A 17,124-nucleotide genomic window follows, 5' to 3' on the forward strand; every position below is an offset into this window, starting at 1 on the left:
ACATAGCTCGTTAGCAAGAGCGTGGCATCCTGAGTCGCCAGTAAAGCTTACTTGACATAAACTTCGTGTTTTGCTCGTCTGGCTTTGTACCGTCACAAGGAGGTTTGCAATCAGTCTCTGGCGAGGAAAACAGACCGTCGATCGGCTGCATGCCATACTTGTCGAGAGGGCCTGTATAGGGCAACTTGATTCCTGTTCTTCTGTGATAAAATTAACTTGAACTCGAGTGCAGTTTGCGAGATTTGAAAATCGCCTAATAGACGCGTTGCCTGCGACGTACCGTCCCTGTTGTCCAAGCTCGTAAAATGGGTTGGACGAATTCTGTCGCCTCCGATTCTTGCACGGTGGTGTTGTGAACATGATAAGTCAACATACCCACTTTTGGAACACCCCCTCATTTGGAACACCTAAAAATGCCTCAACCCCACCACCAGCCTCCTACTTCCTCCAACTTCGAACTATCACAACAATTTCATACCTTATGCAAATAACCTCATTTTTTCAGAGGACCTTTATTCCTGCCTTATGGCCCAGTATACCGAGTATGAAGTCAATCAGGCAATCCAGGCTGTTTCAGACGGCCAAAGCCTAAGGAAGGCAGCCCGCGAATATGGCATCCCAATTACCACCCTCCACAACCGTCTCACAGGCACCCAGGCAAGGGCAGCAGCATTTTCAGACCTTCAGAGGCTTTCCCCTGACCAGGAGGCTAAGTTGGCTGAATGGGTGCGAATCCAGCATGCCCTTGGTGTTGCCCCAACCCATCAACAAGTGAGGGCATTCGCAGAACGAATCCTCTGTGCTATGGGGGACAAGGAGCCTATAGGAAAGGGCTGGATCCATGCCTTTCTAAAGAGAAACCCATCTATCAAGGTCCAGAGAAGTCGCCTTATTGACTCTAGACGTGTTAATGGAGCATCTACTGAGGTTATCAGGGACTGGTTCAAACTCCTCGCCATACCAGAGGTCAAGGGCATTAAACCATCCAATAGATACAACATGGATGAGACTGGTATCCTTGAGGGCCAGGGATCTAATGGGCTGGTGCTGGGCATGTCTGAGACGAAGTCTGTACGCAAGAAACAGCCTGGATCAAGGGCATGGGTATCCATCATCGAATGCATCTCTGCCCTGGGCCATGCCCTTGATCCCCTCATTATATATAAGGGCAAGACAGTCCAGCAGCAGTGGTTTCCTCTAGACCTTGGCCCTTATGAAGGATGGCAGTTCACTGCAACAGAGAATGGATGGACTACAGACGACACTGCAGTTGAATGGCTGCAGAAGGTCTTCATCCCTCAGACTATCCCTCAGACTGCCTCCCAGGGCAAGGAGGGCCAGGAGGGCAAGGAGGAGGCCAGACTGCTGGTTGTTGATGGCCATGGGAGTCACACAACGACGGACTTTATGTGGCTCTGCTATATTAATAACATCCATCTATTGTTCCTACCACCACATACCTCCCATGTGCTCCAGCCACTTGACCAGTCAGTCTTCAGCCCTGTAAAGGCAGCCTATAGGAAGGAGCTTGGATACCTTAGTCAGTGGAATGACTCTACTATTGTAGGCAAGAGGAACTTTATAGGCTGTTATCAGAAGGCTCGTACTGCAGGTATGACGATGCAGAACATCAGAAGTGGTTGGAAATGGACAGGGTTATGGCCTGTCTCTATGGCGAAGCCTCTGATGAGCTCCCTCCTACTCCCAACAACACCAAAGCCATCAGCATCTTCAGATCAGGTCAGCAAAGGGCAGTCTGGAGGCAAGGAAGGCAAGGAAGCTGAAGGATGGGCATCTGCGTCGTCTGCAGTAGTGTGGTCGACGCCAAGGAAGATGAAGGATCTGGCTGGGCAGTTGAAGCTATTCACAGAGCTAGAGAATGATGCCTTCACTCAACGCCTTCTATTCCGGAAGGTGAAAAAAGGCTTCAGCGAGCAGGCCTATGAGCTGGCTACTGCCCAGCATAAGCTGGAGCTCCTGCAGGCCCAAGTCACCAATACTGCAGCAAGGAAAAGAAGGACAGTCCAGATCGACCCAAACACCAAGTTCGCCAATATTGAGGACATCCAGAAGGCTCAGATTGAGGCTGGCGAAAAAGAGGATATCACAGATGAATCCAGCGACTCTGATACCCCTAGTGAAGCTGAAAGCTGTATTGTGGTGGCATCTAGGCCTAGTCAATAATTAATTGAAGATGGTGGTGATGTTGGGGATAGCTTCATTCTGGGTGTTCCAAATGAGGGGGTGTTCCAAAAGTGGGTATGTTGACTTAACGCGGAGACGATCGAGGTGCTCTGGTACGGAAATGCTGCGTGTCGACTCTGTGAAGTGACAGTGGTATTGATGAGAGCCTGGATTTGTGGACTATGGAAAGAGGAAGATGCACTTTGATGCGTCTTTGTCCACTGAAATTCATTTTGACTGGTGCTTACAGTAGATTGGCCCTGTCAGGGGCGCGTGTGCCCTGTCAGGGGCGTGTGTAGGATTTGCTGAACGTATTCAAAACAACCGGGTGTGACGCGTGGCTCGCGCCCTGTAATACTTCCTCTTTTCAACCATAACTTTGTGGAATGGATGATAAGAAAATGTCTTGAGCTCTGCTATATCCTAAGGCTCCCCAGCCTGGCTCACTAAGAGCCTTGCCAGGTCCACTCGGAACACTGACACATCGGCGTAGAGCATGTTACCCGTCACCTCCCAGGTGTTACAGAGCCGTACCGATCCTTGATCCAGATGACCGCCTTTCTATTTACTGGTGCTCGCGTGCGGGTCATTCAAGGCAACCTTGACGCCGTCAACTCCGGATCACCCAAGCTATACACCGTCGAGGATGGATCGGCCGCTGAACAACATAGCGGTGGTTGTACTTTGTAAAAGGCTCCACGCCGTGCAAGCCAGCCAGATGGCGCGACCGGGTTCGTGCTGACTATCTCACGTTGTCTTAGAAACCCCCCCCCCCCCCCCCCCCCCCCCCTTCGCGTTCAAATGCTATAGCTGGAAACCAAGTTTTGTAGTATTATAATAGGGTAGGCTGGGGATAGTTGCCTTCCGTAATAGAGCTTCTTAGGTGGTTATTGTTTGATGCGAACTCAATACTTTGCTCTCTAGCTCATTATATGGCACCTTAACTGTGCTTTCACTTACTTTCCATGGGATTGGTTTTTAGACAAATATGTGACATGCTGTTTAGCACCAAATTGACAGAAAATTACTTGCACCTTGTACCCTGTGTTCCTATCGCTATTGCCTCTCAGCCTCTGCACTTGGTCCTGGATCCTGAGGTCGCACTTTATGCCAAGGTCCTAAGCTCATTTATCTCATTCAGTCTTGGAAGGATCTTTCATACTTTCCTTAATTAACTCCAATGAGTATTATAGACAGGCCAAAATGACAGAGCCCCCTCTCCTGTTCTCCTTGTCTATATGCAATATCTTGTCAGCTAAAGCATATGTAAAACTTGTGCGGATGACTTACATTCTTTATGATTCTTGAGCATAACTGACTTGCATGCGATCCCTTTGTTGAACTGTACTGGGTGTAGGACGTTTTGTACCTGCCATAAGGAACATTTTGAAATCCACGTAGTGTTCAAAATCAGCAAATGACCATTTTCTGTTCTATAAACTTGACGTGCTTCTGTCTTTCCAGAATGGAGGCTCTTTGTTCCTAACTTGTTGCAATATTGTGAGGTAATCTTTTTGCAAATTTAGTTGCTTATTGAGATGCCGTTAGCCTTCTGGGTGGATTCGCTAATTACTGGCATTGTTTTTGTAGGCGTCCTGTGTGTACTGGAGACTGGTGTAATGAGAATAGAACTAAATGATGTGTAGTAATTTGGTTTTAAGCTTGAAATATACAGTAAATAGTACGTTTCTAAGTAGTTAACAGTACTAATGTCAACTACTCTAGGATTGGCTTTTTTAACCTATTCAATGTTAATACTGAAAGGGTTGATCTGACTACTGAATGCGCTACTTGGCTGCAGGTGCTATATGAATTCATCAGACTTACAAATATCATTTGCAAGCACCAAAAGAGTCAATATTATAAGTAGAGACTGTATTGTTGTTATTAGTCCTTCAGCAAAGGACATATAAGTAAGCCTTACTTTGAATAGTTCTTACATATCTAAACTTGCACTAATGTAGCTAGGATGTATACTGTTATCTATAGACTACTTAATACCTACTTTAATCTAATTGTTATTACGTCAATTTTAATATAGTACTTGGAATGTATAAGGTGGTCGGAATTTGGCGGATCGCTGTGTCAACCCATTCAAATACAACCCCCAAGTCGACGTACATGATAGATCACTACTATCGTTAGCCAGCAGCTGACAGGCCCATAGAAAGATAAAGGGTTAAATAGATGGATTAATAAGTACCTTTCACCTCAGTTGACCCAACTTTAGGCTGAAAGTCGGCAGGAATGTAACAAGAGAACACCATAATTATTCCACCCATCCTCTTTATTTTCGCTCCCAGTTTCCGCCTTTCTCTTATTCCTACCATCTTCCCATTTTGCCATCCCTAGGTTGCATTATAAGTGGGAAACACTCTAACGTTAGAAACATTAGTGTAAGGTTATAATAGTAACTATTGTTGGAATAACACAATCACATGACTGTACGACATCGACGACTCAGGGAACAGAGTGCACAGACTGGGTCGTGTTGCACTCGTTCATGTACAGGTGAATCACCACTTGGCTCGGCCCGAATGACTCAAGTCCGGACAAAACAGTATATCTGTCTCGTACGACGCCCAGATCTTGTAGTTAAAAAGGACAGTCACAGATTTCCAATATTTGGTTCACCCTACATCTCGAAAGTATATGCGTGCACGTATAAAGTCCATTCAACAATTATATAAATGATAAATATTTAGTTTTATGTGTAGTTTATGACAAAAACCTCCTGGCAGGCTGTTGCAGTCTTACAGGTGTGATGGTCTGAGCGACGGCCGGGCTGAAGGTTATGGATAGGCGTGTAACACTAAATGTTATAAAACTTTATTAATACTTTAATAAGAAACTACTTATAAAACTTTACTCCTAGCTTTTAAGCTCTAATTATACTATACTTAGTTATAGTTATAGTTTATAATTAGAAAAACTGTATAAGTAGTAGTGTATAGTATTCTTAGTCTTCAATACTTTTACAAGACTTTGTAACTATAAGTGCTGTATAGTGTACCTATAAAGTAGCAAGGGCAGAGGTGGCCGGAAAGGGGATATGTTGACTTATTACGTAAAGCAGCTATTGGGTGAGTGGATGATGTGACTTAAATGGCAATCGAAGCTTGGCAAACTGTAGACTTACATAACTATTGATGTCCTATTCAACGTAATACATATGCTTTGGCTTGGGTCTAGTATGGAAGCATTGTCATGAGTGGTACAGAATACTTATCGATGATATCTGTACACTCGAAAACAAAGAAATAAAGACTTCACTGGATCTGGCGCTTTGAGATCAGAAAATTATCGATCAGCAGTATTCTTCGCAATGAGTACTGTCGACGTAGGGCCTGTTGTACAGTAAGAACCGCTCTTTCCAAGAACTATGGTGATCATGGTAACTAGATGATGTAGGAACGTCGTCGTGACGGCCACAACGGGATGCCGGCTAGACCTGCAGTTGATATCGACGCACGCACGAAACGCGGAGTATAACCCAAAGGTATCACCTCAAGCGTCTACACTGCAGGCAACCGTTTGGGAGCTGAACATCCGCAGAGATTCGCGGCCGTCATCATGAGAATTCGGGAGCCAAAAACGACAGCGTTGATCTTTGCTTCTGGCAAGATGGTCGTGACTGGAGCCAAGGCGCAGTGTGATGCTAGGACAGCTTGTAGAAAGTTCAGTCGGATTCTGCAAAAACTAGGATTTCCGACAGAAATTGCAGACGTCAAAATCCAGAACATCGTCTCTTCGTTCGATTGCAAGTTCCCGATCCGATTGGAAGGTATTGCCGTGGCCAAGTTCGGATCGGTTTCGTACGAGCCTGAACTCTTTCCAGGCCTCGTATACCGACTGCAGGTGCCCAAAGTCGTCGTCCTGATGTTCGCAAGTGGCAAGGTCGTGCTGACCGGCGCTAAATCAAAAGAAGATATTTCCGGAGCGTTCGATGCGATACGACCGTGGCTGCAAAGTATGTTGCTCGTTGTCTGTGCACCAAGATGGAAACTAATCGAGCACGACAGGTTTCAGGGTTATCCATGATAAGCCGATAGGCCTACAAAAGGGACACGGACATGGGTCACAGTAGAGGGCCGGACCGCAAGTCTCCCAGCTGGCGTTTTGCAATTTCGTTTTCTGCAGGATGCGCAAGTTGTATATTTATGGTGTCGAGTGCACAGTTCGACCGTACAGGTGGAGGTCAGACGAGTGCCCAATGTTCTTATGAACTGTTTAGATGAAGCTGGATGCCATATTCGTATTGCGACAAAACCAGCACAATCATGCGGCGGTTTCGATGCCAGTGATGTTGGGTAGAAACAATGACAGATAGTTATTTTGGCGACGTATGGTTCGGAAAATACTGCGAAGTTACTACCTGGGGCTAAGCAGCAGTGAAATATGAAGGCCAAAGCTGAATGATACGCGGCGCTTGCAGATTGTGCTTGTGGTCGAGTGTTAATATCAAGATCTTTGAAAAATCACAGCTATTGCGGCGCCAATGAAATAAACAAACACTTAAGCAGCACTAGTTGATGTGGACTGCTACGGCCTAGAGACTATAGGTGATGTAAGCGGTTTAATGCTCAAGATTCATCATGTGTCACTCTCTTGAAGTACTCATCAGGGCTTCCAATCCCTGATCAGAGCATTTTGATTAACTATATCATGGTTTAAGGAACTCCCAACGCTGCTGAGTTTCACGAGGGGCTGAGTCGACGCGGAAAAGGTACTAGTTACGAGTATCGGCCCCCCCTCCATGCTTACCTGTGAGTACCGTGCGTTTCTGGCCCGTGCACAGCTGTCCTGCCAGTAGGGCATTCTCGAGGCCGCAGGTTCGAATCTATCTTTCTTAGGTTTTTCCTCTAATTTTTCTATTCCAAAACGGCTCCGCCGAGGAGGGTTGGAATAGTCTATCCCACCCTGCTTCCTACGCTTCGCTCCGGGTCGGGATGGGCCAAGACTATCCCTTTGCTCTTTTTTGCTGCATTAGTCATCTGTCAGATCCACTAGCAGGACAGCTAAGCACAGGCCAGAAACGCACGGTACTCACAGGTAAGCATGGAGGGGCATTGTCAGCTTGTCTGATCACTCCATAGCGAGCGAGCCAACATAGCGAGCGAGCCACTCCTTATCGCTAGAAAAAGGCTATTTTCTAACTATTATCTAAAAAACGAATTCATAACTAAAAAGTGCGTCCATCGTATATTGAGTGCGATGTGTGTGTAACTATTCTCGTGTGCTTTGGCCGCACGCTGCCGCCCGGCTACTATGAGAGTAGGCCTTCGGCAGCCCCTTTTCTAGGCGCCTTAGGCCTCCACGAAGCCCACTGCCCGGGACGAAGCCCGCGGCCGGCGTGCCGGCCGATAAGTCCCATCTCCGAGGCCCTCCGTGGCGCCCTTTGTTATTTGTACCCTCGTTAGGGGTAATTTTAAGCTCCCTAACAGGTAGTATGGAGCCATGATTCACAGCCTTACTGACTCTCACTGGCTAGATTTGTGCTGGATGTGCACAAGAACTCCAAAGTACTCCTCGCTGAAGTAATCAAGGAAGCATGGCCACATCTACCCAGCAGGGGGTTTTACTTTTGCCTGCTACTACCAGAGTATAACTCCCCACCACCCTTGTCCTTACAGGTTGGAATTAGGGGGTGACGGAAAGGGGGTATGCAACGTTACACAGCGGCCATTACCTCAACTTACCCCCCCGCTGATCGGCCCTTTACCCCCCCCCCACTGCTTAAGTACATCAAAGTCACAATCTAGTAATGACGTTGTTATGTGGCTAGGTTAGAGGCTAAGGGTTAGGGGAATCTATTTTTTAGCGGACGGTTAGCGTGCATGCGCTGTATTATAGGGCACTGCCCCATATTTTAGTTGCTGCTTGTACCTACCCGTACCTGAAAAATGAGTTTTGCCCGGAAATACCTCACCTTACCCCCTAATTAAGCAAGGTGCCATGGGGCCGTAGTGGGGAGGGGTAAGGGCCGATCAGCGGGGGAGGGGGGTAACCTCGCAACGATTGACAAATGACACAAGCGACACCCAGGATAGAGCAAAGAAATAAACAACGTAATACTTCCATTCTCCCTTTCCGCTTTCAGACATAAACACAAATTGACAGGACTTGACAAAGCAGTCACACAACCACACCGCAATTTTTATCCCAACTGCAGCAAGGCTTCATTTCCACTTTTTACTGCATTACCACGAGTTGTCGATGAGATAAAAGCAGTGGCTTAAGTAAACAATTAACCGTTTGTCTTAATCCACATCAGCTCAACCTATCATCATGGTCTGGCATGGGTAATGTCAACACCAGCGCAGGCTGTTCTTCTCAACCAGCGGTGCAGATACTGACAAATTATTATCACGTTAATGCGTGCCCGACGGACGGAAACCGATGGCTCTATACAATCAAGAAAGCTTTCAGCAAATACAGCATACCTCAACTTGTGGCTAACGGAGAGCTCTTACCTGAAATTCAATTATGCTAATTCCCAATGTGGAAAGCAGCAAGGCTGATATGTTTCAAGTAGAATCTATGACAGGCTCTAAGCATTGTAACCCAATGTGACAGCATCGTTGACCGCGCAGCTGAAATCACCAATGGCTACTAGTGGGAGTTTCGGACAAAGAATAGGTTATATATATGTACTTCATAAGCCTTTGACTCCGCATTCGTGTGTGCGTCCGAAAGATTTCCGATGGCTGACGGAACGTCAACGCCCCAAGAAGAGCTACTTGGTTCAGGATCATTTGGCACAGTGTTCAAGCTCCAAGGGCTTCCTATAGCCCGAAAGTACATACCCCTTCCGGATTCTGGAGGCGGTTTACCGTCCGAAGGCATAAGAGAAATCGCTTGTCTGCGGCGTTTGAGAAACTACTCTCCTAGTGCCAGAAAGAATTGCATCGAGATTCTCCACATCGATATATCAAGAACGGCTATAATGCTTGACTTGGAACTAATGACGGGCGGAACTCTGGGTGAGCTTCTTAACACGTCGCGGTTGGGCCCTGCACACGCCTTGTCATACACTTTACAGATCCTGCGCGGCCTTCAGTTCCTCCATGATATCGGAATCGTTCATCGAGATCTCAAACCCAACAACATCTTACTTTCATCCTCAGACTGTTTAAAGATAACTGACTTTGGTCTTTCTTATGTCATGAGTGGCTGCGAACCACGGACACCGTTGGTGTGTTGCTTCTTCACGACGTCTATCGTGGCCGCACTTGTCTAACGCCACGTGCTAGGTGTGCACGTTGTACTATAGACCGCCAGAGCTTCTCCGAGTGAATGTTACGACCCGAATCCGGTTGGTGACTGTTGCAGCCTGGAACGACCCCTGGCGCGAACAGCAGGGCAGAGAGGCACTCATGTATGCAGGCGCACGGCGCAGGCCGAACGACGGAACGGAAGAACTAGGGAAGGTCACGTGATGGATCAGTCTGGATCACTGGTGATCCAACATGATCCTGCACCAAGGATCAGTGAGCCACTGAACTGATCCAACACCAAGGATCACCAACAACGAGAAGTGATCCAACAACAGGTCAATAGGATATAAGGACATTCATTCCACATAGATAGATTACCTTCCATAGCTCTTCAGCAATCAACTTCGTGATTCACTCTACCATAAGTGACTCTTAGATTATCCTTCTGTTGTGACTACGACAAGTTACCTACGCCTTGAGTATACGACTGATCACCGCATCCTCCCCAACAAGACCTCCAACAAGCCAGCAAGGCCCCAGCACTGTTCATTGAGTACTGACCTCAGCTATCTGTTAGCAGAAACACCACTGTCGGATATCTGACCGTAACACTTTGATTGCTCCTGTTCAGTAAGTTGACCTCCGTACTCACCGAACAGTCAAGAACATGGCACCTGTCACCACCCCGACTCCATCCTCTTCCGCGTCCAAGGGCAAGACGGTCACCCCGCCTCAGCCCAAGAGCCTGGACGAAGAGATGAAGAACGCCGAGTCCTCTAGCGACGAGGACGACAACGCTGAGTTAACCCGACAACTCAAGCGCGCCAACAAAGACATCGCCAAAATGCAGACCATGTTCAACGAGAACGCTGCCGCCATGGAGGAACTCCAGAAACAGGCGCGACGAGCCCTCGCCCTCGAGGACGAAGTCCGAATCCTCCGCGCAGCAGGCAATATCATCACGACCCCAATGGACGGACGAGACAAACTCAAGCTCAACTCGCCCGGCACCTTCGACGGGACCCCCGGACAACTCAAGGGATTCCTGATCCAGATCAGGACCTACCAGGAGTTCCATCAAAGCAACTTCCGCAATGAGACTGAGAGGATCATCCACGCCTCCACCTTTCTTCGAGGCAGAGCCCTCTCATGGTTTGAACCATACATGGAAGATCTACTTGACAACACGACACTTGAGCACTGCAAGAACGAGACCCAGGATATCTTCGGAAGCTTCCAAGGCTTCGAACACGCCTTGAAGTCCCTATTCCAGGATCCCGACGAAAAGCGGCAAGCCGAGAGAGATCTATCTAACCTACGACAAACCAAGTCAGCCACCCACTACGCTGCAGAATTCCGACGAATCTGCGCACGCCTTGACTACACCGATGACACCCGAATCTTCATGTTCTACCAAGGACTGAAGGAGGAAGTCAAGGACGAACTCGCCAAGATCGATCGACCAGACGACTTCCTACAGTACGTCGAAAAAGCCATTCAGATCGACACTCGCCTGTACGAGCGACGCAGGGAAAAAGGCGAAAACCGCCGACCGCAAGCCAACACGAGCAAACGGTACACCCCGGGACCACGCCAGCAAAACAACTACAACAGTAACTGGAGAAACAACCAGCAACGCAACAGCGGACCAAGCACTGCCTATGGATATCACGCAGGACCTATGGACGTCAGCGTGGCTCACAAGAACAAGCCAACCACGCGACGCGACCCCAGGAGTGGCGTTTGCTTCAACTGCGAGAAACCAGGTCACATCGCTAGAGATTGCAGACAACCCAAACGACTCCAGAACCGACCACTACCCGAGGACACCAAGAAAGCCAACATTGCGAAGAAGGAAGTACCACACGAACAACTTTCATGGACCGCCTGCTACAGCGACGAATGCCCTACACACCAGGACGGCAAGGAACAAGCAGGCTGGTACCCAAAGGAGCCGAAGAACAAAACCGTGGCCGTCTCCAGGAAATCCAAGAACGGAGACATTCAGACCATGGAAAAACGGAACCAACAGCTTATAACGAAACTCATCCAAGCACGAGATGCCACGCAAGCACAACTGGGAAGTCCCAACATGCCAGAGACCCTCCAGGCCATCAAGGCCCGGTTACAACAAAGAATCCAGGCCCAAGGCGACTACCAGAAGCAACTCGCGCTCGAAGAAGACCTAGCCAGCTCGGTACAAGAAGAAGTAGGCCTAACCAGCCGACTCACCAAGATAGTGGCTGTGGGAAGAAAACAAGCGAAAACCCCATTCCCCCGACCACAACTCAACATCAGGGAGAAGACCCCCCAAGAAACCATCGAGGTCCTCGGAGAACGAACGAGCTCCGAATACACCTCCGACTCGGGAGAATCGCTGGACGAATTCTTCCCACCAAGCAAGATGGAACGACGAGCAGCCGAGCAGCTCCTTGAGCTCCGGCGAACCAGAAGCTCGACTCGATCCAAGAGTCCCAATCTCAAAATCAAGCAAGAGATAAGACAGAGACTCAGAAACCTCGACCCCTACGACAGGATAAAGCTACAGGAGTACGAGATCGACGAAGGCAATGACATCGACTCGGACGAACCCTTAGCCTCGCAGACATACCCAAGCACCGGTCACGCCCCGCTCAACCAACGACCCAACGTCGACAAAACGCACAACAACCAAGAAGTACGCTTCTATGGTACAGAGGACGTTGACGCCAACAACAGACCTGAAGTTCAGATTCAGGAGAAACCCCTGTTTGGAGATGACGAACTACTTGAATTGACACACAAACGACACTACAGAATCTTCTGGGCAGACTGCATATACGACGAATGCAAGACTCACCTCCGCTCGAAAGAAGAATATGCCTTCTACCCCCGACGACAAGGACGAGAGCCTATCCCAAAGGCCTACCAAGACTCGGAACTCAACACATGGGAAGTCAAGGAATATCTCACTAAGTGGCTCTGCTTCCAGCCAAGCCCAAAGCATCCCATGCCTTGTGTCAATCATATCACCAAGCACTGGTCAGACTGCATGTTCGACAAATGCAAGTACCATTACGAAGGAAAAGCACAAGCCTGGAGAACACAGATCAAAGGAAAGAACTCCAGTAAGAAGTCAAAAAACTAGGGACGCCAACTGCAGAGGGACCGCAGACGGCGACACAACACAAGAAGTCCCTATGTGCCGCAACCAGGGAAGACGACAGACATCTCTTCCTGGAAGCCATCATCGATGGGCAGCCCACACAGGTCATGATCGACAGTGGAGCCCAAGCAAATTTCATGTCACCACGATTGATTAATCAACGAAAAATTGCATGGAGACTCAAGGACGAGCCATACGCTCTTCAGAATGTGGAAGGAGAAACGGTTGAGTACGACGGAGGCACCATCAGCAAGGAGACCGCGCAACTCTCTATGGTTATCCATGGTCGTCAAGAACAGCTGATCTTCGACATCACAAAGATAGGACAACTAGACGTTATCCTAGGAGTCCCATGGCTACGAAAACACGACCCAGACATCAGTTGGAAGGCCAACCAACTTCGATGGAGAGATTCAGCCACGGAAGCGCGTTGCATGCCGCAACCCCCGGGTGAACACAGACGACAGAGATACGTCGCCTACGTCAAACGGATCGAACCTATGAAAGATGAGCGATTCGAATCCTTTATCAACGATCAGCGGGAAGAGGAACGACTCTCCCCAATCCCCGCAGAATACCGCAGTTACAAGAAGCTGTTTGCCGAAGAACTGGAAACAGGCTTACCAGAACATGGTCCTTGGGACCATGAGATTCCCATCAAGGAAGGGGAACACCCGAAATTTCATAAGCTCTACGGACTTAATGAAAACCAGCGGGAAGAACTCGACAAGTACATCGACGAAAACCTCAGAAAAGGTTACATTCGACCATCGACATCCCCAGCAGGATACCCTATCCTGTTTGTACCCAAAAAGAACGGCAAGCTACGACTCTGTGTCGATTACCGACAGCTCAACGACATCACAATCAAGAATAGCTACCCGTTACCTCTCATCACAGAACTTCGAGATCTACTCTACGGAGCCAAATGGTTTACAGCCCTCGACCTTAAAGGAGCCTACAACCTGATCAGAATCAAGGAAGGGGAAGAATGGAAGACTTGCTTCCGCACACGAAGAGGCAATTACGAATACCTCGTCATGCCCTTCGGACTCACCAACGCCCCCGCCTCCTTTCAAACTATGATCAACCATGTCCTACGAGAATACCTGGATGTATTCGTTGTCGTTTACCTCGACGACATCCTCATCTTCTCGCCCACACTCGAAATTCACAAGGAACACGTTCACAAGGTACTACAGAAGCTGCAAGAAGCCAAGCTCCTGGTAGAACCCGAGAAAAGTGTATTTCACAGTCAACGAGTCGACTACCTCGGATTCACCATTACCCCTGGTGAAATCCGCATGGACGACAAGAAGATCGCGGCAGTCAAGGACTGGCCTCGACCCCAGAATGTCAAGGACATCCAATCATTCCTCGGATTCGTCAACTTCTATCGACGATTCCTCAAAGGATATTCCGACAAAATCAACCCCCTCATCAAGCTCACACGCAAAAACACCACTTTCGAATGGACTGACGAACAAGACAAAGCCTTCGAAGACATCAAGCAGCAAGTTCTATCCGAACCTGTCCTGATGATCCCAGACCCTAGGAAACCCTTCGAACTTGAGACCGACGCCTCGGACTACGCCATCGGTGGACAACTCGGACAACGCGACGAGGAAGGAAGACTGCACCCTTGCGGTTTCTTTTCCAAGAAACTCAGCGGACCCGAGCTCAACTACCAGATCCACGACAAAGAACTCATGGCAATTATCGAAGCCTTCAGAGAATGGAAACCTCAACTCTCTGGCACTAAGCATGAAGTCAAGGTCTACACCGATCACAAGAACCTAGCCCACTTCACGACATCGAAAGCCCTCAACAAGCGACAGATTAGATGGTCAGAATTCCTCTCGGAATTCAACTTTCGGATCATCTACGTCAAAGGAACAGAAAACGGCAGAGCTGATGCCCTGAGCCGAAGACCGGACCACGAAACCCCGGTACCAGACGAAACTCTTGTCATCTTGAAGCAAGACGACAAAGGCGACCTAGTGCCCGCACAGAAACTCATCATGATCGGCACCCGTGTCAATACCAGCACGACTGGCAGAATGACACCTGAACAGATCAGAGAAATTCACAGCGCCCGCGCACACGGACACCAAGGAGTTACGAAAACATTCAAGCGAATTCGACAACACTACGACAAGAAAGTCACACGAGCAGAAGTGGCTTCCGCAATCAAGGATTGCGAGATGTGCAAGAAAAGCAAGAACAGTCCGCACAAACCCTACGGACAGCTACAACCATTGCCAATCCCACCAGAAGCATGGCATTCGATCTCTTTGGACTTCATCGTCAAACTCCCAAAGTCAAGAGAACCACTCACGAAAACCTGGTATGACAGTATACTAGTTATCGTCGACCGACTTACAAAGTACGCCTACTTTATCCCGTACTTGGAATCAAGCACGGCAGAAGGCCTCGCGTACACATTTTTGAAATACATCATCAGCAACCACGGATTGCCGAAAGAAATTGTGTCAGACAGAGACAAACTGTTCACATCCAAGTTTTGGAAATCCCTGATTTCGCAACTAGGAGCTGATCACAAGCTGTCGACCGCTTTCCACCCGCAAACCGACGGACAGACCGAACGGATCAACCAGATCCTTGAACAATACCTACGATGTTATGTCAACTACGACCAAGACAATTGGGTACCACTGCTACCCATGGCCCAATTCGCCTACAACAGTGCTATCGGAGAAAGCACCCTTCACTCGCCCTTCTACCTCAACTACGGATTTCAACCCACCGCATATGGAGAACCTCGGCAAGGACCACGAGCCTTGAAAGCCGTGGCTGATTACAACAAGCTACGAGAACTCCAGGAAAACATCGCCAAAGACTTGGAATTTGTTAGGGCACGAATGAAGAAATACTCAGACCCATCAAGGATGACGGGACCATCCTTCGAAGAGGGAGATAGCGCGTACCTCATACGCCGAAACATCAAGACGAAGCGACCAAGCGACAAACTCGACTACAAAAAACTTGGACCCTTCGAAATCATCCAAAAAATCTCAGACGTCAACTTCAAGCTGAAGCTCCCCGACACGATGAAAATCCACCCAGTCTTCCACATCGCTCTACTCGAACCAGCACCACGCGGATCACACACAGAAGACTGCATCATCGTGGAAACCCACGAACCAGAGTACGAAGTCGAACGAATCATCGACCATAGGAACGAAAATGGTCATGACGAGTATCTCATAAAATGGAAAGGCTACGGACACGAAGACAACTCATGGGAACCAGTCAAGAACCTCCAACATTCCCAGCAGGCCCTTCAGCAGTACCACGAGAAGGACTCAAGGGACCTAGCTCCGCAAAGTCCGACCCTACGCCCAGAGAACTCCAGTCAAACACCTCGCCGGCACCCCAGGAGACGAGATCTTGCTCGACCCTAGCCTCGGCCTCCGCCACCTCCCGATCCTGAGCCTCCAACTCATCCAAAGATTGAAGACCCCGACGAATCAACTCGGACCCACGATCCTTCAGAAATCGCTTCTGCTTCCGCAAACGAGATAAACGACCCAGGGCAGTAGACAACTGCACCTGAAGAACCTCCATTTCCTCCTCCGCCTCACGTTCCTCTTTCTCAATCTTGCGCTGCTCCGACATACAGCGACTCACTACAGAAGTTAGCCAAAGACGACAAAATCAGGAAAGAAAAACTCACAGGCGTTCGCGACATTATTCCCATCGCACTGGCTGCGACCGGTACGGATGCACTCGCCGCATCGCGACGACTCTTCGGCCATTTTACAGACCTTGTTGGACTTGAAACAATGAGTGCAAGGCATGACGTCGACTCCGTGGCGCTCAACCGCTTCGGCAAGAGAACGACGCTCGCGTGTTTTCTGAGAAATTTCGGAATCAGCCTTTCTTTTAGCTACGCGACCGGACATGGTGTCAGCATCATTAAGGAAGCACGATTAACACCTCCCCAACCTGGGAGAGACGACCTACTTATAGCGGTCTGCGGGACTCAGACCTTTGAAGAGGAGACCTGGTGTTACGACCCGAATCCGGTTGGTGACTGTTGCAGCCTGGAACGACCCCTGGCGCGAACAGCAGGGCAGAGAGGCACTCATGTATGCAGGCGCACGGCGCAGGCCGAACGACGGAACGGAAGAACTAGGGAAGGTCACGTGATGGATCAGTCTGGATCACTGGTGATCCAACATGATCCTGCACCAAGGATCAGTGAGCCACTGAACTGATCCAACACCAAGGATCACCAACAACGAGAAGTGATCCAACAACAGGTCAATAGGATATAAGGACATTCATTCCACATAGATAGATTACCTTCCATAGCTCTTCAGCAATCAACTTCGTGATTCACTCTACCATAAGTGACTCTTAGATTATCCTTCTGTTGTGACTACGACAAGTTACCTACGCCTTGAGTATACGACTGATCACCGCATCCTCCCCAACAAGACCTCCAACAAGCCAGCAAGGCCCCAGCACTGTTCATTGAGTACTGACCTCAGCTATCTGTTAGCAGAAACACCACTGTCGGATATCTGACCGTAACAGTGAATTCCTTCCTCA

The 17,124-nt window shown here is 48.7% G+C and overlaps 1 protein-coding gene across 1 annotated transcript; it reads left to right on the forward strand.

The window, feature by feature from the left end:
- Positions 1 to 5,509: 5,509 nt before the first annotated feature.
- CH63R_14405 (Tata-box-binding protein) lies at positions 5,510 to 6,271 on the forward strand (the record flags this gene model as incomplete). Its single annotated transcript, XM_018309379.1, has 4 exons — positions 5,510 to 5,541; positions 5,596 to 5,683; positions 5,740 to 6,154; positions 6,207 to 6,271. The coding sequence occupies 4 exons, from the start codon at positions 5,510 to 5,512 to the stop codon at positions 6,269 to 6,271; spliced, it is 600 nt and encodes a 199-aa protein (XP_018150622.1).
- Positions 6,272 to 17,124: the final 10,853 nt, after the last annotated feature.

The sequence above is a fragment of the Colletotrichum higginsianum genome, chromosome 11 (assembly GCF_001672515.1).
Source record: "Colletotrichum higginsianum IMI 349063 chromosome 11, whole genome shotgun sequence".
Classification (NCBI taxonomy): Eukaryota; Fungi; Ascomycota; class Sordariomycetes; order Glomerellales; family Glomerellaceae; genus Colletotrichum; species Colletotrichum higginsianum.